The 20,179-nt window shown below is 49.8% G+C and overlaps 1 protein-coding gene and 1 long non-coding RNA gene across 3 annotated transcripts in view; one reads left to right on the top strand and one right to left on the bottom strand.

Annotated features, from left to right (window-relative positions):
- The first annotated feature begins 665 nt into the window (after positions 1 to 665).
- On the top strand, positions 666 to 1,359 carry Gm38860. The gene is made up of 2 exons (XR_869266.2): positions 666 to 1,077; positions 1,213 to 1,359. It is a non-coding gene; the product is annotated as a predicted gene, 38860 (long non-coding RNA).
- A 2,396-nt stretch (positions 1,360 to 3,755) lies between these two features.
- The window catches only part of Nup210 (nucleoporin 210), a 105,256-nt gene continuing 88,832 nt past the window's right edge, over positions 3,756 to 20,179 (bottom strand). The window contains exons 31-40 of one of the 2 annotated variants that reach the window (NM_018815.2): positions 19,415 to 19,590; positions 17,448 to 17,668; positions 15,911 to 16,047; positions 12,086 to 12,209; positions 10,832 to 10,978; positions 9,426 to 9,676; positions 8,021 to 8,237; positions 6,675 to 6,770; positions 6,513 to 6,596; positions 3,756 to 5,185 (exon numbers count right to left, since the gene is read on the bottom strand). In NM_018815.2, the coding sequence (NP_061285.2) occupies positions 5,088 to 5,185; positions 6,513 to 6,596; positions 6,675 to 6,770; positions 8,021 to 8,237; positions 9,426 to 9,676; positions 10,832 to 10,978; positions 12,086 to 12,209; positions 15,911 to 16,047; positions 17,448 to 17,668; positions 19,415 to 19,590 (1,551 nt within the window). In that variant the 3' untranslated portion in view covers positions 3,756 to 5,087. The remainder of the gene's footprint in view (positions 5,186 to 6,512; positions 6,597 to 6,674; positions 6,771 to 8,020; positions 8,238 to 9,425; positions 9,677 to 10,831; positions 10,979 to 12,085; positions 12,210 to 15,910; positions 16,048 to 17,447; positions 17,669 to 19,414; positions 19,591 to 20,179) is intronic. The other variant, XM_006506400.4, reaches the window with a different exon arrangement.

The raw sequence follows: 20,179 nt of genomic DNA on the forward strand, positions 1-20,179 counted from the left end.
ACCCAAATACATTAATTAATTATTAATTAATTAAATTCTTTTGGAGACAAACTACTTTATGAAAATATCAACATGCAAAGCTCCAGCTTGCTCTTTGGACTCACTGTGTGCCACTGTCGAAGATTCTCAGTATTTGGTGTGCAATGTGAGCTTTCCTCCCCTTTTCTTGCTCAGGGTCTAGAACAGACCACAAACCAGTACCAAGCAAGAAATGACAGGGGCCACGGTGGGATCGGCTTGGCAGTTAGAGTGAGCACTGCTCTTGTAGAGGCCTTGAGTTCTGTTCTATACATCGCCTATCAGGAGACTCACAACTGCCAGAGAATCTGCTGACCTCTGACCACCACAGGCACCTGCAGTTATAGTACATCACCCCACATACAATTAAAAAATAAAAATAAAAAGCAGATGCTGAAAGATGGCTCAGTCATTAAGAACGCTGGTTGCTTTTCCAGAGGTACTGGGTTCAATTCCCAGCATCTACCTGGCTGCTCACAACCATGCCAACTTCACTTCCAGGGGATTCAATGCCCTCTTCTGGCCTCTGTAGGCACCAGGCACATCCATGGCACACCGGCATACATGCAAGCAAAACAGCCGAATACATAAAATAATAATAATAATAAAAATGAATCTTTGAAAAAAATAATAAAAGTTGCTTGAAAATTTTGGTCCAAATTTATTAGTTAATAAGAAAAATGAGACAGAAGGCAGACGCTAAATGAGATTTAAGTCATAGTTTCCAGTCTGCTTTTATGGGAAAAAAAAAAGCAAAAAAGTACCAAAACCAAACCAAACCTCACCAGACTCAGAAGCCCTCGACTGTAGCAGCAAGTGTGTCCAGAGTGAGGCAGGCGCCCAAAGCATGGTGGCCATCAAGTCTGTCACACGCTCCATGTTCGTGTTCTTCAAGTCTGTCACACACTCCGTGTTCTCCCGCTGCTTTCGTTTATGAAAAGAAATTGCCAAGAGAAGTGGTGCACACCTTTATCCAGCACTCAGGAGGCAAGCGGATCTTTGTGAGTTTGAGGCCAGCCTAGTCTACAGAATGAGTTCCCGGCTATCCAAGGCTACTCGGTGAGACCCTGCCTCAATAAAATAATCAAACAATCAAGCCAAAGGAAATTTTAATGTGGAATTTTATCGAAAAATTTTAATTATTTATGAATTTTTTTTTCTTGTGAAACAAACATTTTCCCCTTATTTTCTCAGGCCAGGAAGATGGTTCAGAGAGCAAAGGTACTTGCTGCCAACCCTTGGTGACCTGGGTGACTCCCTAGACCTCACATGATGTAAGGACAGAACCACTGCCTTCTAAGTTGTCCTCTGACTCCCTCAAATAAATAAATGTAATAACAAGATATTCTTTCTCATTTGGTGAACGATTTCCTTCTGGCCACATGGTCTTCCTGAGCAGTCACCTTGCTTTCTCAGGTATGATGGGGACAGAACATCTGAGACTCATCTGTCCATTCTACCACCATGGGGTTTTCTGTCCATGGCAGAACCTTGGGACAGAACTTTACCACATCTACCTATCACATAGGCCAATGAAAGCCAAGTGGCCAACATGCACCTCTTCCAGGTAGGAAGACCTCCAAACATTCTCTGGAGAGGCAGCCACATGGGAAGCCCAAGAGGCTGGAAAGAGAGATGCAGTCTGCCACTTGCCTCTTCTTGGTGAAGCCATATGCTAAAGGCCACTTTGCTGGTCAAGTGAGCACTGCAGTGAGACAGACCTGCATTCCTGCCCCATCTCCAGGTCCCAGGTATCCTCATCAACTTAGATACTAGATACTACTGCTCAACCCTGTCTCCATTTCAGACCCAAGATGAAGGAAGGGTTTCTAGCCAGCAGTGTGCTTCAGTTTTTGTTTGTTTGTTTTTTGTTTTGTTTTTGGTTTTTTGTCAATATGATACAAGTTAGTCATGTGGGAAGAGGGAAACCTTGAGAAAATGCCTCCATCTGATTGCCTGTAGGCAAGTATGGTGGGGCCATTTTCCTGATTGATGTGGGAGGGCCCAGCCCACTGTAGGGTTTGCTACCTGGGCGTGCGGTCTTGGAATGTTAAAAAAAAAAAAAAAAAGGCTGAGCTGAGAAAGCTCTGGAAAACAAGCCAGTAAGCATTGTTCCTACATGGCCTTGAGTTCCTGCCCTGAAGTCCCTTGGTGATGGACTATAACCTATAAAATAAACAAACAAACCTTTTCATCGTCAAGACAGTCTTCATGGAGTTTTAACACAGCAATAGGAAGCAGATTAAGCCCCAATGTGCCAAACAGGTGAGCACGCAGACAAAGAGCAACAAACACTTGGAGGGTTAATTTTTGTTCAAACAAGAATTTTAGAGAAAAATACCTCTTTGCAATTCTGTACTCTTGGTGCTAAAAGCATCTCCTAGCACCTTCAGGCAGTGAGAGCTGCTCTGCTGGCTTTGGAATCCAGTGGAGCCGTGTGGGTCCCTCCAGGCTGTCAGCATGCCCGGTCAGGTTTGCTAGTACAGAGATCTGGCTGTGTTCCCCCAACGTGCTTTGAAAGGCTGCTGGCCCCTGGAGAAAGGGAGTTTAATGGCCAGCTCTTATCAGGACCCCAGTGTTCCAGGTGGAGAGAGGGAGGAAGCCCAGTGCCCCAGAACAAAGGTGGCTGGTGGACACTGCAATCCTTTTGCTTCATCTGGGAGGAGCCAGTGATCAGCTTCATGGCATCTAGAGGCACCCAAGATATGACCATTCATTGCACTCACTAGCCACAGGATAGAAGTGGCTCAGACCTTAGTGATGGAGATGGTGAATTTGCCTCTTGAGCCCTGAGAAGAATGCCTTCAGTCATTAGGAGACAGGAGTTTCGTTCTGTTCTAGACCCTGCCATGTCTGGATGTGATATCCTTGCTCCCTGGATCCTGGTAGCTATCTTTTGTTTCAGAGAGGTCTTACCTGAGGGCAACACCAACACCGTGTACCAGGCAGGCATGCGTACAGTAGGTACAATACCAATCACACTCAGCAATCTGATAATGCTGTCTAGATCTTCTCGGGTACAGTGTCCCAAGGAGCTATGAGAATGACACCCGTCACCACTCACTCACACGGAGGTCCGATTTGGGAAGTGAAGTGGTGGCCATTTGGTGTTCTCAGCATGGGCAGTGCTGTGGAAGCAGGTCCCCGAGACTGAGGAGCCCCTACTCCCATCTCCTCCCACTTCCAATGTGGCATGAGGCAGGGAAAGAGGGAGAGAAAAAAGCACAGGGAGACAAGGGCATAGAGCAGGGCCCAGCGGAATCCTGTTTCCTGTGGATGGTGTGACAGGGCAGGTCCCATGAGGAATGTGACAGGACTAGTGCTGGCTAGGGTGGGGCCCATGAGGGCTCTGAGAAGGCAAGCCAGACCAAGGGCGTGTGGTGGGGGAGAGGGGCAGAGAACTGGTCCTTTGAGGTGTTCAAGATCTTGGGAGTATAGCTGAGGGAGGGGGAGTAGGGGGAGGACAGAGAAAGGCCATTTTAAGGGGAAATACAAACATTTTAGATGACAATGAAGGAAGGAGAAGGCAGAATGACAGGTGCCTGAGAGGACTGGCAGGAAGAGGAGGGAAGGGAGACTGTGCGGTACTACTGCAGACAAGGTCCTGCTCCTGCCCCTGCCTTCAGGGTAGGGAGACCCCATGGCCAGGGAGGAGGTAAGGGCACCATTGGTGCTTACAGGCCATCAGTCATAGTAAACACCCAGGCAGAGTCAGTACCCCCAAGAACCACCGCATCCTTAAGAAACTACACAGAACTTTATTAAACAAATGCAGGGAAGACTCCATTAACAGCTCTCGGGGGAGATTGAGTGGCTGGCTGGGCACAAAGACTCTATCCTCACGTCCAGAAAGTCCATCCTATGGCTCAGCCTCAAAGGATCACACATGACCTTCAAAGGCAAACAACTCTTGGTGACGTGGTGCCCATACACGTCCACTTGGAGGTGAGTCTCTGGCTCATTCTGACAGCACCACAGCACCTGGACCTGAAACAGAGGCCATGACCCTGAGCTTGGACGTGAAGATGCGTCGTATTCCCAAGGCATCCTCTTCGCTCCTGGGCTAGCGAGGCGAGTGCTGGTGGCAGAGGAGGGGGAGAGGAGGGCCAATAGGGTGGCTCAGATCCACTGAGGTACTGCATTCTGTGTCCTCCAAGGCAGATGAGCAGATGACCCTGGGTCTCTCTGCTCCACAAGTCACAGCAGCATCTCAGAACAAACCCAGAGATCAGAAGATCCCTGCCAGTGGCTGCAGGGCAGGGCCGATGATGCTGTGGCTATTCCCAAGCTGCCTCAGGGAGAGCGAGAGGTACTCCAACCCTGGTGACAGAAGCCCTTCTGCTGAAACAAGACCGAAGTCCTCCCGGGGCTCTGAAGGGAGGGCCACTCTGCTGAGGCTCAGTAACTATCACAGTAAGAAGGCTCAGTCAGCACAGGGCTCTGGGCATGGTGTCCCCTAGGGGACATCCACATCTGCTTGTCCCCCACATTTCCTAGCAGCAGTAGGATAAGGAGAAGAGTGAGTTTTCATGAAAAAAAAAACAAAAAACAAAAAACAACAACAACAATAACAAAAAAAACCCACAATAAAGGGCTGGTGTGCACATGTGCCAATGGACAAGCAATTGCCAAGCAGGTATGAAACCCTGGGTTCTATTCCAAGCACCACAAAAACCCCAGGAGTCATGAGAAAATCCTTTCCCTGAGATCACTACAGTGACATTATCTGTAGATGATGTAGAAACAGCTTCCAATACTCAAAAGCCATGAACAGGGAAGCGAGCTTCCTCGAGCAGAACAAATACAAGATTAAGCAGCACCCCCAAACCCTGCACACCACATGAGAAGGAGGGAACCAGGAAGCCCTGACCCTCAAGACTGGGAAAGAGATTTAAAAGCAAACAAATTAAAATCCCTTGCTTGTGTGAATCAGGCAGTGATTCAGCACGGCCAGGGCAGTGAGGATGGCCTAGGGCCCAGGCGTGGTTTCACCCCGGTGTGAAAATGACAGTGACCCTTCTGTCCAGGTGTCAGTTCAGCTGTGTAGTAATACCAGCCCTGCACATTGCCTAGTGAGAGGCATAGGCTGGGCTCCAGAGCCCCGAGGGAGGGCTGGCTTTGCGACCAGAAGGCAGTGTGTTGAAAGCAGCCGGAGATGAGGCAAGATCTGGGGAGGAAAGGGACGTGAGCATGAAGGAATAAATAGCCAATATCCCCACTATACTCCTCAGTGTGTGCCCATGGCATGCCAGGGGCTTATACCTAGGACAGCAGAAACTGACAGGGGCAGGGGAGGCACGGGAAAGTACACTGCCCAACCTGTGCTTCTGTACCCAGCAGCCTTCTGTCTCCAATGAATACCTTATGAGCTAGACTGGGCTAATCCTGTGGAGGGTGTGGATGAGATTTACTGGGATGTGTAGGGTTCATAAATATTTATATCCACTTAGCCTGGAACATGACCTCTGACCTTCCTGAGCTCAGTCAGTAGTCTGGGGTGGGTCACATGACACATCCTGTTATCTCTCCACGGAGCCAAGAGGATGGAAGAACCAGACTCTTGAGCACAATGCTATTGTAACAAGGACCTGGAGGCAAGTGAAAGGAACTTTGTCACTAAGACCCTATGGTAACTTCAACAAACACTGGGAGGAAGAGTCAGAAAGGACTGTAGCAGAATAGCTGTGCATCAAGCCAAAGCCATGAGGACAGCTACCACCCAGCATGCTAGGATACTCAGGAGTCCTGCCTTGAAGACCAGAGACAACAGGAAGAGGCTTTGATAACAGGGTGTGTGTGCGTGCGTGTGCGTGTGCGTGTGTGCGTGCGTGCGTGCGTGCGTGCGTGTGTGTGTGTGTGTGTGTGTGTGTGTGTGTGTGTGTGTGTGTGTGTGTGGGTGTGCGTGCACTTCTGGCCATAAAGCTGTCCTCTAACACTAAGATGAGCAAACACTAGCTCAAGGGCCTCTTACACAAGCCAAATGGGAGTCAGGAGACAAAGGGCTACTGGGCACTGCACAATTCCAGAAGACTCTTAGAGAAAGGTACCCCAGGAACTGTAGAGGGTGACTAAGACCTTAGGTCATCACAGACAAATAGATTACTGAAAGGAGTGGGCTTTCCTATCTTTCTCTGTGGGAGTATCTCTCATGAGGACAGTGTAGAGTCTCCATCCTCCCATCCCAACCTGACCTCTCAGTGGTAGCCCTGCCTGTCTTTTCTGGAATTCCCCTGCTCAGACAACACTGTCTCTACCAACTCCTCCCATCCCACAGCCTGCTGGGGATGGATGCCTCTGAGGAGTCAAGACTAATATCTGAGTCTGTGTGACACTCTTGTCCCCTGGCACATCTGTCCCTGGGGCTCAGCTCTAACTGTCTCTTTTGCTCTGACACAAGCTGTGAAATCTAGGGTTCGGGGCCTGGATCCCACCCTTCCCCAGGAGATGACTCTAGTGGAGGCGCTCTAGGCTATGCCTGTGGCCGAGGTACTCACAGTGGGGGCTGTGCTGAGGGCTGGCACGGGGCGTGAGGGCCAGGGGTGAAGCAAGTTCCCGGGGTGCACAGACTGTATGGTAGGCTGCAAGAATAGAGGCTGGTGAGAGTGAGTAGGGTGAGAGGGTGCGGGGTGGAGAAAGGGGTATGAGGTTGGCCTCACCTATAATGGTGACTGCTGTCCCAGCCAGCAGAGCAAAAAAGGTGAAGAACATGACTTGATAGGAGTCCAGGAAGTGTGACAGGAGGCTGGCTCCATCTGCAACAGGACAAAGACAGACATCAAAATGCCAGAGCCATAGCTGGGTCCCCTGAGGGCCTGTGCCACTAGACATCTGCATGGTCCACCATGTCCTACTGCCTGGGATGCAGGGGCGAGTCTGTCTTAGATGTGAGGTGTCTAGACAAGGGCAGCATCTCCTTCTGTCTCCTCTGGCCATCTCTGTCCTTTCCAGAAAGTATCCTTAGGTACCAGCTTGGCACATCAGGTTTTGGTGTCCTTTCTGTCAAGGAGGCAGCTAGGTTGCTCCAAAGAAAGAGAGGCAGTTCTGGAAGATGCCCTGTGAGCTTTAAAGCTTGAGCGATTGGTGGGCCAGAGGCTCACAGGATAGGAGCTCCTGATCTGACTCCTTCCTAAGAGCCCCAGGGTGTAGGTGGGCAGCACTTCTGCCCCAAAGCTATCCACCTCTGTGGAGTGGCCTGAATCCCAGATCCCTGCTGCCTATGTAACAGTGTTATTACACTCTCTACTTGTCCCCAAGTACTTCCTGGTAGAGAGACACCAGACTGCAGGGCCCTCACTCCATGCCCTGCATCCTCTGCATGACCACAGGCAGCTGAAGCAGGACAAGTCTGTACATAGCTGGGTAGGAAGTGAGTAGCTCCTGGCATCAGGAGGGCCCTGAGCAAAGAACTGTCCTCACACTGGACTTCCTGGGGCAGTCGGGCAGGAGTCCCAGTCATGAATAATGTTACTTCTCCATAGGCCAACACATATCTGGAGGGTGGGTTGGGAGGAGGAGAGTCTAATCCTGTGTTAACCAAGAGGTAATGCTCGACGGGCAGTCTGAGACAGTTGAGGACATAGGTCAATGGGAAATGACATTGTATGCAGAGTAAACAGTGATGCCAATGACTCAGACTGGGGTCTCATGTTCCAGAAACAGGCAAGAAACAGATTGGTGCTGGATCAGGAAGCACAGGAGGAGGCGAGTTATGAATGGGCAGGAGAGACCATATGGGTCTCAGCGGTCACTGTGGGGGGACGTGGGCTTTACACTTGAGAGACGGAGCCATGGCAGGATTTTGAGCACAGGTCTTTGCTGAGGATATTGTGACAAGGGAAGTATTATGGCACTGGTGACAGAAAGAGACTGCCACTTTGAGAGACATTTTTTGTTTCTGACTTGTCCAACTTTCACGCTGTAGGTGCCCACCGATACCCAAGGCCCCCTGCCCCAGCTTTCCCTGCCCAGATCTGGGTCAGTTGATATCTCATCTATGACTCACAGGGACCAGGCCCACGACGATCCAACACAAAGGCCACGGTGACTGGAATGGTGATGGCCTGGTTAGTGGCAGGGCTGGAGAAGGTCAGGGCAGTGGACAGAGGGCCCTGGCTGCCAGCTGTGGGATCCAAGACACCCACTGTGTACGTGATGAAGCTGGGTAGCCCAAATGACTTCTCTTTCACGAAGGCTAGCACTGCCGGGGATCCAGATTTCACCTGGGAAGAAGGCAGTGCTGAGGAGGCATGCTCTGCAGGGAGTGCACACTGTGGGACCGCAGTGTCCAGCTCATCTCTGGACACACCCTTCTAACCACATATGCTGGACTTCTCTCCCAGGACCAGGTGGGCCCTGATACCCCGAAGCATGGCCCACATTCAGAATCTGCTAGAGAGGGCATGATCAATATTACTGAATTCTAGTTGAGCATAAAAATGTTAGCCTACCCAAAGTAGCGCCTAAAACCAAGTTCCCACAAAGCAGCATCTCTAGCCCATCAGGTTGCCACAGCAACTATATACTTCTTCTTCATCCCTTGTGAGCAGTTAACCACTGCTCACAAGACAAGAGAAGCAGGCTACAGGGTTCCTCCAACCACACATCAGAGCTCTCCTTGTAGGCTTTCTGGACTGAAGCCTCAGAGGCCAGTCATTATCAGCCAGAAGAAAAGGGGAAGAAGAAGACAAAGAGGAGGAAGAGGAAGAAGATGAAGAGGAGGAAGGGGGGATGGAGAAGAGAAAGAGGGGAGGAAGAGGAAGAAGGGGAGGAGGAGGAAGAGGGAGAGGAGGAAGAGAAGGAAGAGGAGGAAGAGAAGGAAGAAGAGGAAGAAGAGAAGGAAGAAGAGGAAGAGGAGGGGAGGAGGAGGAAGAGAAGGAAGAGGAGGGGAGGAGGAGGAAGAGGGAGAGGAGGAGGAAGAGAAGGAAGAAGAGGAGGAAGAAGAGGAGGAAGAGGAGGAGGAAGAGGAGGAGGAGGAGGGGAGGAGGAAGAAGAGGAAGGGAGGAGGAAGAAGAGAAGGAAGAGGAGGGGAGGAGGAGGAAGCGGCAGTAACCGTAAAGCATGTACAGCAGTGGCCTATTCCAACATGGAACAGGGTACCCTGAATCAGAATGCACTAACTCCTGCACTAACTGTACAAAGCGCATTCTAACCCTAATCACTAACCTTACCTACTAATCCTAGCCACTAACCATAGCCACTAATCCTAGCCTCTAATATCTTACATTGTTAAGCCCAACCTTTAACACTAAGCTTAGTCTGTAAACCAGGCAACTAAAAATATTTCTAACTTTAAGCCTGAAGCCAACCCTCGTCTGAGCCCTAACCCTAGCCCCAAACCCTAGCCTCACAACTCTAAATCCTAATCTGAACCAGCTCTGGCCTGAACCAAAGCCCCCACAGCAGCTTACCTCCAAGTTTTCCAGACTCTCCACAGCACCAAAGACTTTGACCTCGGAGCTGGTATAGTGGTTGCTCAAAAGGATTTCTGCCTGGTTGGCATAGAGCCCTGGACTGAAGGGGACCTCAGCTCCCACCTTCTCTACAGAGGTATAACTGCTGGGGATGGAGGCAGTGACTGCCAGTGATGTCTTCTTCATGTTCAAGTGCTTCAGTTGCTTATCTGTCAGCCTGCGCATAGTAACCGAGCAGAGGTACTGGCCTGTGGAGAGAAGGCTTGTTCTCCTATGTGTGCACAGATCCTCACCTTGGCCCTGCTATGACAGGGGAACTCCAAGACACACTTGAGAGACAGCTAATAAGCTACGTCCTCCAGGAGTCCTTCTAGGAATACCCCCTTCAGAGCCCTGGGCCAGCCTGGACACCTTCTCTGTAACCAATGGTCCTCTCACTTTCTCAGAATTTTCTGATGATGAGGTTTGCACTGAATAGCACTCTTGAGACAGGCATCATGTTTGGGCCGGCTCTGCAGCTCAAGCCCCAGGCAACCTGGTCCAGAGCAAGGGCAGATAATGGTACATAGATACATGATCCAACCCTGGGCTACAGGTCAAGATAGAGCTGACTCCAAGATGCCCTTGTTCCAGGTGCAGCAGAAGGTTGTGTTGACAGCCTCTGTCTAGTCCTGTCCTGTCCTTAGTGCCTGGCCCAGGGCAGATGAGCCAGGTATTAAGGAGCAGGGCCTCAGGCAGTTGGGCAACCTAGAATCTGGACACATGGGCTAGACTCCATCAACGACACATAACTAGAAGTACCTAGATGAGTAAACTTCCTTGTTCAACAAGGACCTCCTCTGTGCTAGATGCTGGTGAGGCCAGGATACCAATCATCCATCAACCATACCCCTGCACCCTCTCAGCCAGCAGCATTCCATGCCATGCAGTGGGGCCAGGCAGGCTTGCCAGCCTAAAGTGCTGGTCGTCAGCCCAACCACTCTGGTGTCCTGAGCTTTGGAGTGGCTGTGTCTTAGCATGCCTGAATATTGCTCACGACTATTTCATATGATGCCAGTCACCTCTCACTTGCTCTATGCAGGCAGTGAAGGACAGGGCATCCTCAGTCTAGAAAGGAGGGTTTAGAAGGGTATAAGCCTCTATTCAAAGCTGAGTGATGGGATTATAGAAAAAGACTCCAGTCTGGGTTTGGAGCTGAGCTCTGCAGAGTGTAGGTGATGTCAAAGGCGACTCCTCCTTGGCAGGCATAGAGTAGTAACAGAGATTATAGCCTAACAACGCCAGGCTGGACTCCCAACAACCTCTGCCTATCTGGACATATGGCCATTGTGTAGTATACACTTAGGACCAACCCCAGATATCCAGCTGGCATTCACTGCATTTTAAATTCTTTGCAACTTTACCCAGAGCAGCATCAAATCCTGGTTCCACGGTGAAGACATCACAAGCAGGGAAGTCAAAGACATCTTGCTTGAACTGGAGTTGGCAGCTGATGAGGGACTCGGGGTGCAAGGCTTCAATGGCCTCTCGCTGGGCAGGGGAGCACTCACCTAAAGGCACAGGGTTAGGGGCAGTGATGAGATGAGAAGGGCTTGGGCCAAGCACAAGGCTACCACAGCCATCACCAACTAAAATGAGGGAGCAAGGCCCTACAGAGCGGGACAGGTGTGCATAGCACCAGTATCCAATCCTGTTCCCAGGGAGCTCAGCAGTCAATGAGGCTCGCTGAAGGTACTATGTCTTTCATTAAACATAAGGATCCTGACCCAGAGGATGAGCAACTCTGAGTGCCAGGGTCACTGGAGATGGGGATTCCAGCATGAGCGCTGAGCCTGCACAGAGGGCACGGTGACAGGAAATCTACTGATGTGTGGCCTGGTTGTAATCAGCAAGGAGAAATGGCCATTGGCCATTTGCTTCTGCACACTGGGGGGACAGAGGCTCTCCATAAACACGCTGCACATAGTTCTGGCAACAGTAGACTATTTTCCCACTTGCACTAAAGGAGGAAAACAGCATTTCCATGATGTAGTAAATGTACCCCATTAATCACAATGAGAATAGTGGAACTTAATTCATCCGTTAAGTGGTTAAAAAAAATCTGTATCGACATATTTATTTCTGGCACTTGCTGTCCAGGGCTGTCACAGGCGAAGAGTGAGATGGAATGTTCTATGCATGACTAGGGAGAGGTAATTATAAAAATCAAAACCAGCCACCAGCCTGCGATGTCATTAGTTTCTACCATCAGCTGCAGTGGACTGTGGCTTGCTCTGCTCATGCCCTAGGGCTGCAATCACAGCTCTGACTCAGCCCAGGCAGTTTCTTAGAGCTGTGCTTTTATGAAGGCACCTTTCACGCTTTGGCTTATGGAGGCCTCGTGTTTCTTAAGAGCTGCAAAGAGTGGATGAGCGGGGGCTGAAGGCTCTCTCTGGAGTTAGAGGTGAGTCTGAATAAGAAAAAGAGGTCTGGGGGTATTGCTCAGTGGTATAGCATGTGCTTGTGGTGTGTTATGGCCCTGAGCTCAATCCCCAACACCACAAAACAACAACAAAACCCAAACAGATAAAACCATACCTAAAGGGCACAGAGGCTACTCCCCGCTCCCCAAGTCTGGCAAGGTAAGCCCAAATGCCCATGGCCTGCTCATCCTGTACCAAGTAGGTTAGAGCTCCTGTCTCCCACGCTGACAGTCACTTTGGAGGCTGTGGCTTCCTGGATACTGGTCTGGGCAGAGTGGAGGCGACGGGCCACAATCTTCTGAGGGGTGCCGACCACTATCTAGGGAAACAAGTCAGTTGTGTTGAGCGACGAGTGCATGCTGGCTTGTGTTGGGCATTTTTCATGACCTTTCTTTTTTTTTTTTTTTTTTTTTTTTTTTAGCTTGAGCCTTTTTATTTATTGAAATAGAATATATTATATATAATATAATGTGACTAGTTAAATCTGACTTCCCTTTTCTCTTTCTTTTTTTTTTTTTTTTTTTTTCCATTTTTTATTAGGGATTTAGCTCATTTACATTTCCAATGCTATACCAAAAGTCCCCCTTACCCACCCACCCCCACTCCCCTACCCACCCACTCCCCCCCTTTGGCCCTGGCGTTCCCCTGTACCGGGGCACACAAAGTCTGCGTGTCCAATGGGCCTCTCTTTCCAGTGATGGCCGATTTCATGACCTTTCTTGCAGCTTGTATCACCTACACCCCAGGCAACACAATCTAATGAGCTCACAGCTTAAATCCTGGTCGGAGTGTGGCAGGGTTACCTGTCAGAGCCCTAACAGGCCACCCCAATTCTCCCACCCTATGAGAGCAAAGCTAGATCTGATATCAAAGCCAAGGCAGGAGGTAGAGACAGGGTACCTGGCAGAACTGGATCAACAGCAAGGCCAGGGCTAACAGCGGGCTGAACCCACTTAGTGGTCCAGGGCAGGCCACATACTCCTGCCATCATCTTTCCTCTGCTCACAGATCTGGTTAACTAATCCTGTCACAAGGACAGAAGATCCTTATTCAGAATGGATCAATCAGACCCAAATGTGTACAGAATAAGGGTACCCCAGAGGCCAGCCTGCTAGGATGTACCCCACCTGGTATTGTACCCCACCTGGTACCCCTTGTGCATACTCTATCCCCTGTGCAGACTTTCCTCCACTGGGATGTCCCTCTATCTTTCTCTGTAAGAACCACAGGCCCATGCCCCTCTTTGGCTAGCATGTTGATCACCCTTTCTGATGGGGGCAAGTACTTTGGAGGCTCTTCTTGTGGGTCCCTTTTGTGCAGTAAAGTCATGGCAGCAGGAAAGGCTCCCTTCCCTGGTGGGGCAGCTCACAGCCCCACCATTTAGGGGGGCCTTGGTCCCTCTGGCCTTACCAGTACTTCCAGTCATCACTGTACTGCTTCCTTCCAGGAGTAGCTGCTGCCCAAGGGACCAACAGAAGTGCCCACCACTGCCATCCGTAGCCCTGCCTTCCATTTTTCTTTTTTTTTTTTTTTCTGTTCATGATGGGTCTTCTCAGTTTCTCCTTCTCTGTCTGGCCTACTCCTGTTATGATCATCCCATATTCAGGTGTATCCCACATTCAGGTATAGCACCATCCCTGTGCTAGACAGCCCTGTGCAGCCCCAGTCTTCAGGAAGGGGCACAGGGGCTGCAAACTTAGCACCCAACTGTGCCCTTCCCACCTCAGTCGGAGAAGTGACACCCATTTCAAACACTCCCTCATCCACTCGCTGTCTTCCTCCAGCATACACCCTTACTTCTATTCCCTACTCAGAATAAAGAACCATCACATACCAGGTCAGTGGGGACAGATCCAGGAACGTTACCCCACGCCCTCCTCCACACCACCCCATCCAGTCTACCAGCAGGACATCCTGCAGCAACTCCACCACTATGTGCCTCTGATCTGCATCATTCTGATTTAAAACCAAAGTTTATGTAGTCTGACATAAGCAAGCTACCACCCTGCTCTCCAATGGGAACATTAGCAGCAAACACAGAGGAGTAAACACTTGTGAGACTGTCTTAGTCAGGGTTTCTATTACTGAGATGAAACACCATGACCAAAAAGCAAGTCGGGGAGGAAAGGATTTATTTGGCTTATACTTCCAGATCACAATTCATCATTGGAGGAAGTCAGGACATGAACTCAAAGCAGGGCTGGAACCTGGCGGTAGGAGCCGATGCAGAAGCTATGGAGGGGTGCTCCTTACTGGCTTGCTTAACATGGCTTACTCAGCCTGCTTTCTTATAGAACCCAGGACCACCAGCCCAGGGATGGCACCACCCAAAGTGGGCTGGACCCTCCCATTGATCACTAATTGAGAAAATGCCTTACAGCTTGATCTCATGGAGGTATTTCCTCAAGTGAGGCTCCTTTCTCTCTGATGTATTGAGTTGACACACAAACCAGCCAGAACAGATACTAAGTGCCAACCAACCTACTCCCTCCCTGTTAGCTAAGTATGCTACATCACAGTGTGGTGTATCCCTTGGGCACAGAGTCTAGGTTGCCCTAAAATCCTTATGCTGCTACAATCTCAGACTCTCAAGAAGTGACACTGCAGGGATATGCCCAGTTAAAGCCACCCTTAAACCACTGCACCCAGCTTCCTGGCCTAGCCCGGAACCTCATGACCTGCCTATAAAGCCAGGCCATAGGTTCCTCCCACACATATCCTATGATCCAGCTCACCCAGGGTCCTCTCTCAAATCCCATATACCTTGGTGACTGCTGGTTCCTCTCATGACCATTCTTAGGGGCCTCTTCTGTGGAGCAGAGCTTTATTAATCAGAGTGCCTCTATCTGCAGCCACTCGCCTGAACCACAGCACTAAATATGTAAACTATTAGGTTAAACTGCTGGATTCGATAAAGCACACGCTGGCTCTAAAAATGAGACAGGTTTGGAACTCAGCCAGACTAGGGTCATTGGCTTGTTCTCGGCTGGAGAGAAAGGGTTTTGTTCGCTTTCATAAAGACTCAAAGGTGACTTGCTGGGGGGGAAGTTATACTTTGCCAGGTGATGCCAAATCACTGGGTTGCCCACCCCATGCCTGAACTCCCTGAAGGAAATGCCCACCCCAATGGCTGCAGGATCATGCTGGCTGCCAGACAGGTGTGGGTGTCGGTGGATGGGTAGAATCAATCGACCAGATCTCTCCCCCGATGCTGGTTTGGACGTGAGAAGGATGCTTGGGATGGACAGGGAACTGGTTCCCATCTCACACTTAGTGGGTGGCTGATTCTCCTAGATCTTGACAGCTGCAGACAAGCTCTGGCAGGAGACCTGGTTATTTGTTTCTTAAAGAAAAAGGAATCAGAGGTACAGCCAGGCTTTTGTACCTGCTGCTTTGGCAGCTTTGGATTCAACCAACAACAGATCAAAAATAGTCAGAGGGAAAGTGCATTTGTTCTGAGCAGAGACAGGCACTTCCTAAACCTCACAGGCTAACAACCACTCACAGGACATAGCATGAATTAGCTACTGTAAGTCAGAGGTGATTTCAAGCATACAGGGGGTGACAAACACCAGGGATGCACGGGAGATTCAGTTCAAGGACACCCTGGGCTACACAGTAAGACCCTGTGTCCAAACAGACCATGAAACCAAACAAAATAAAAATAAAATAAAAACAAAATAAAAATAAAATAAAAATAGGCAGGAGGTGCTGAGGTCTCACGCCTTTGTGTAAAGAGATCTGGTCATGCTCAGGTTCTGGTATCTAGGGGCATACACACTACGATGTGCTGGGGATGCAATGGTGGGCTGTGTGTGTGTGTTTGCTTGCTTGAGTTTTGAGTCAGTCTTGCTATGTAAGCCAGGATGGTCTCAAACTCAAAATAATCTTCTGCCTCAGCCTCCCAAGTGCAAACATGGATCTCCAAGTCTAGTTACAGACACACACCGATGCTCTTACTGCCTCTAACAGGGTTCATTGGCCATAATTGCTTCTGGCTGCTCTCAGTCCAAGACCTACCTCCTTGAAGGTCTTCAGCTGCCCAGCGATCTCGTAGTAAACAGTCACAGACCCTGCATCTCGGGCTATAGCCACGCCTGTCTTAGGGTCAACGTAGAGGACATGGCTGGCTGAGGAGCTCCATGTCCCTGAGACACCTGGGAGAATAAACCCAGATATCATCCATTTTGTTTGGACGCATAGCCCAAACCTAGCTCCCCACTCCCCTCTGTCTGTGAGGGATTCCTCAGCTTCAGGGAGGAATCCACATAGACCTATAAAGTGGTCCTCCCACCTTCCCAGCTCTGGCCGCCTGCCACTCTCCCTCTGCACCTGTTCAGGAGGCCCCAGCTCCCCCTGTACCTTCCCATCTGGAATCTGTTTTCACAAGACCCTTTCCCAATTCTTTGTCCTGGGTGGGCTGGGGCCATATCTCTGGGCCCATCTCACTACCCAGCACTGTCACTTCCTCTTTAAAAACAGAGACGAGACCTCACTGGCGATGTGTTGATAATAAAAATAAGAAATCATAGGCTGGAGAGATTGTTCAGTGGTTAAGAATGCTTTCTGCTCTGCTTTGCAGAGGACCCAAGTTCAATTCCCAGCAACAGGCAAGACATTCATACACATAAAATAAAAATAAACCATAACAACAACAACAACAACAACAATCATCCAGCCCAGATGAACTGATTATTCATAAAATTGCTATCTGGATTAAACAGATAAAATTTACTTAATAACATTTTTATAATATATAACATACTTTAAATGCCTCTTTAAAAAGGCTCAGTTTCACACAGCCACTTTGTTCCCAATAAATAATATAATTCAAAAACAGTTTTATTTCTATCTTCCTCCCTTGCCCTATCTCCTCTTTCTTTCCTCTTTTTAAGACAAGGTCTCATTGCATGCTAGACTACCCCGGAACTCACTGTACTGATCAGACTGATCTCAGACTCATGTCAAGCGTCCAGTCTCAGCCTCCTCAGTGTTGGGATTGCAGGTGTAAGTACCAAACCTGGCTACTACTTAATTTCCTTTGGAAGTAAATTAAAGAGACTAAAGCAAGGGGACCAATCAGGAAAAAAAGCAAATATCTGTGTATAACTTACAGGGATGTGGGAATTCATTTTCTGCTCAGGTGTCCCAGAGACATGTACGTATGTTCCACTAGCCACATAATCTATCTGATTACAGGTTCGTTCCCTCGCTGCATCAGCCACATGGTAAGCATGTGCTTGCAGAGGCAACTGGGTGATAAAGTATATGCATAGGACTCTTCCACAAGACCAGACAATCCTACTGGGCAGTATTATTCCAAAGCAGGGGAGGACAGACTTTTGCTGCAAACCACTAGAGAGTGGATGTAGACAGCTGCACTGCCAATACCATCTCCACTGCTACCTAACTACAAATGAACAGGCATTGCCAAGTGGCAGAGTGAATGTGGCCCTTGGGCAGTATCCTCCGAGCCACCTGTACAACTCCTACGATGTGGCACCAAGCATCTTCGGCAGTGCCATATCCTAGCATGAACCAGTCACTTCCCTCTTACCTCCCAGGCTAGTAAGAACACTAGCCAGACAGAGGATGTCACCCACCACCACGGCTCCAGACAACTCTGGGGTGATGGCCTGTAGGACAGGTAGTGGTACGAAGTCGGAGAGGCCGAGGTGCTCCACATCCCACACATGGAGCAGCGTCAAGCCCACACTGACTGTGCGGATGATGCAGGTGTTGTTGGTGGCACCCTTGCCGATCTGCACGAAGTCATCTCTAGGGACAGGGGAAAGGCGGGCTGAAGCTCAGTAAAGAAGGCAGAGGGGAAACAGAAAAAGTATGCAGCCCTATCACCTACTGAGCAACATTGAGGCTAACTGTGGTCCCAGATGTGGCTAACCCATCCATGGGGAGTTCTCACGAGGGTCTCTGTATAACTGCAGGGAACTACTCATAGTACCATCTGTCTGTCTGTCTGTCTGTCTAGGAACACAGACTTGACACTTCTTGAGACACAACCCTCAGCACTCAGCACGGATCTGCCAACATCATCTTGCTCACACTCAAGAGGGAAGCAGAGGCCCAAGGAAGAAAATGACCCACAGAGGACATGCCAAAAAGGTGCAGGCTGCCTTTCACCATGTGGCTGGCCCAAGCACTGCTGTGCTGTCTGTCTGGTCCTGTCAAGCAGGAGCAAGGACGGATATGGTGCAACTGTTGTAGGGATCAAACAAGGCTGGTAGTGGGAAGGCACTCCTAACACACCTGCGAGACCCTCATTGTGAGGGATGCCAGAGGGGAGCATAGAGCAGGTAGGAGTGAGGGTCATGTTGTCTGACTCCATTCAGACCTCCTCCATGCTGACTCCAAAATGGTTGCTATGAACAGGTACTTCTGGCCATGCTAGGCCTGAGTGACTTCTATGGTATGGCTAACGGTGGCCAGACCTGGGCTCTACTTCCCCCAAGGCAGACAGATGGTACTATGAGTAGTGCCCTGAAGTTATACAGAGACCCTCATGAGAACTTTCCATGGATGGGTTAGGTATATTCTTTGTGTGAGAGGTGGGAGTGCCTTGGGGAGATGAGCTACCTTGTCAAAATCACAGGATTAGGTTTCCTGCTCAGGCTCCTGCCATGAATGTCCTTATCCCTGTTCTTCAGGGTTCTGAGCCAAGTTGGAATGGTAACTAACATCTGGATAGTTCAAGAAGCCCCAGCCTCAGCCAAAGTGTCTCCCTCATACCTCTGCAATGCCCTAGGGCAGCGGCCACCGACCTTTAAAATCATGGAGTGCTGACCTCTATAGAAATGTATCTCTAACTACCCAGAGGATGCTGATGTCAGAGGGGAGATGTGCACAGAGAGCCACTGCTATCCAGCAGACTCAAACATTTGGCAGGCTACACTGAAGACTGGGCCCTCCTGTCACCCTCTCCCTTCTCACACCAGGATCGAGGCTGCATCAGGGATTAAGTCAGCCTAAGAAAATCATGCTTGGAGCTGGCTAAATTCAAACCTTACTTCCTAGCTGGTAGCTCAGGGCAAATGGCTTGACTGCTCTGGGCCTCTGTAACAGAGCTAAGGGAGGAACCAGAAAGATGTAACACAGATGTTCAGTGTGTGGCTTCTCTCTCATGTGTCCATGCAGTGTGGGCCATGTTCCTTGTTCTGCAGACGCTACATTTCCCTGCGCGTTCCTTTCCTGGTCACAAGGAGAGCCTTCCACAAAACCTCCAGTCTCTCTGTAGGTGTGCTCTGCTTCCTGCCCATTAGGGAGCGACATCAAGTAACACGTTCCTGCCACATACAGACAAAGGCCTGGGCCTTTCTTCCCCTCACTCCCTCTGCCTCTTGACTGGACTTGCTGCTTCCAGGCCTGGCCTGTGTGGTGTGGCATGCCATCCCTTCCATTGTCCTTCCATAGCATTTGCCTTTCTTTCATCACCCATCTGAACCTATATATGAAACCCAGATACAACAAGCCCAGCTTCTTGGGAAACAAGAAATGCCTATGTCCTACCTGTTAGTGGCAAAATTGAGGACTGAATTATGAGCATGGAAGATGTCTCCAGAGCTGTCGTGGAAGTGGACAATGAAGGTCACGGTCATCCCCAGAGGCAGAGCTGTCAGCGCCTCCTTGTGCTGAGTGTGCAGGACTGGGCTCATGGAGATCCTCAGGTATGAAACAGGAGAGACCTGGAGGACAGCATTTGGGTGTGGTGGTACCTGCCCAAGTGGGTCCCTATTTTAGGGACACTTAGTAGGCGGGCTGACTTCTGAGTGTGAGGAAGAAAGACTTTGCTTTTTAGAGTTCCCACCTAGCAACACGGTTTCTATCACCCCATACAGCTAGTCAGCCTCCAAGAGACTCAGTTGAGGCAGGATCCAGGACTGAAAACTTAGGTAATGGTTCACAGGGCCAGAATGCCCTCTGTGCCATGGCTGCCATGTTCAGAGTTGTGGGAGAAGGTCCTCAGGGCACGTGAAGTAGAAGCAATGCCCACTGGATGGAGAAGAGGTGCCACGCGCCTACACCCCTACATCAGGGGTGCTGATGGAAGTCAACAGTGGGACACTTAGAGCCACCTCTGAATCCAGGCCCCATAAACGGCAGGTAAACAATCATCCTGACTCTAGACAAGAAGCCTCCACGAGGCCATCAAAATCCAAAGCCCACAAGCCAGGTTAACTGTTGCAGGGCTGGGATATGATGAACACCTCGTACTTTCTGCCACTCAAAAAGTAAGTGGGCTGCATTTGCTTGGCCCACTAAATAAAACAAGCT

The sequence above is a fragment of the Mus musculus genome, chromosome 6 (genome assembly GCF_000001635.26).
Source record: "Mus musculus strain C57BL/6J chromosome 6, GRCm38.p6 C57BL/6J".
NCBI classification, from domain to species: Eukaryota; Metazoa; Chordata; class Mammalia; order Rodentia; family Muridae; genus Mus; species Mus musculus.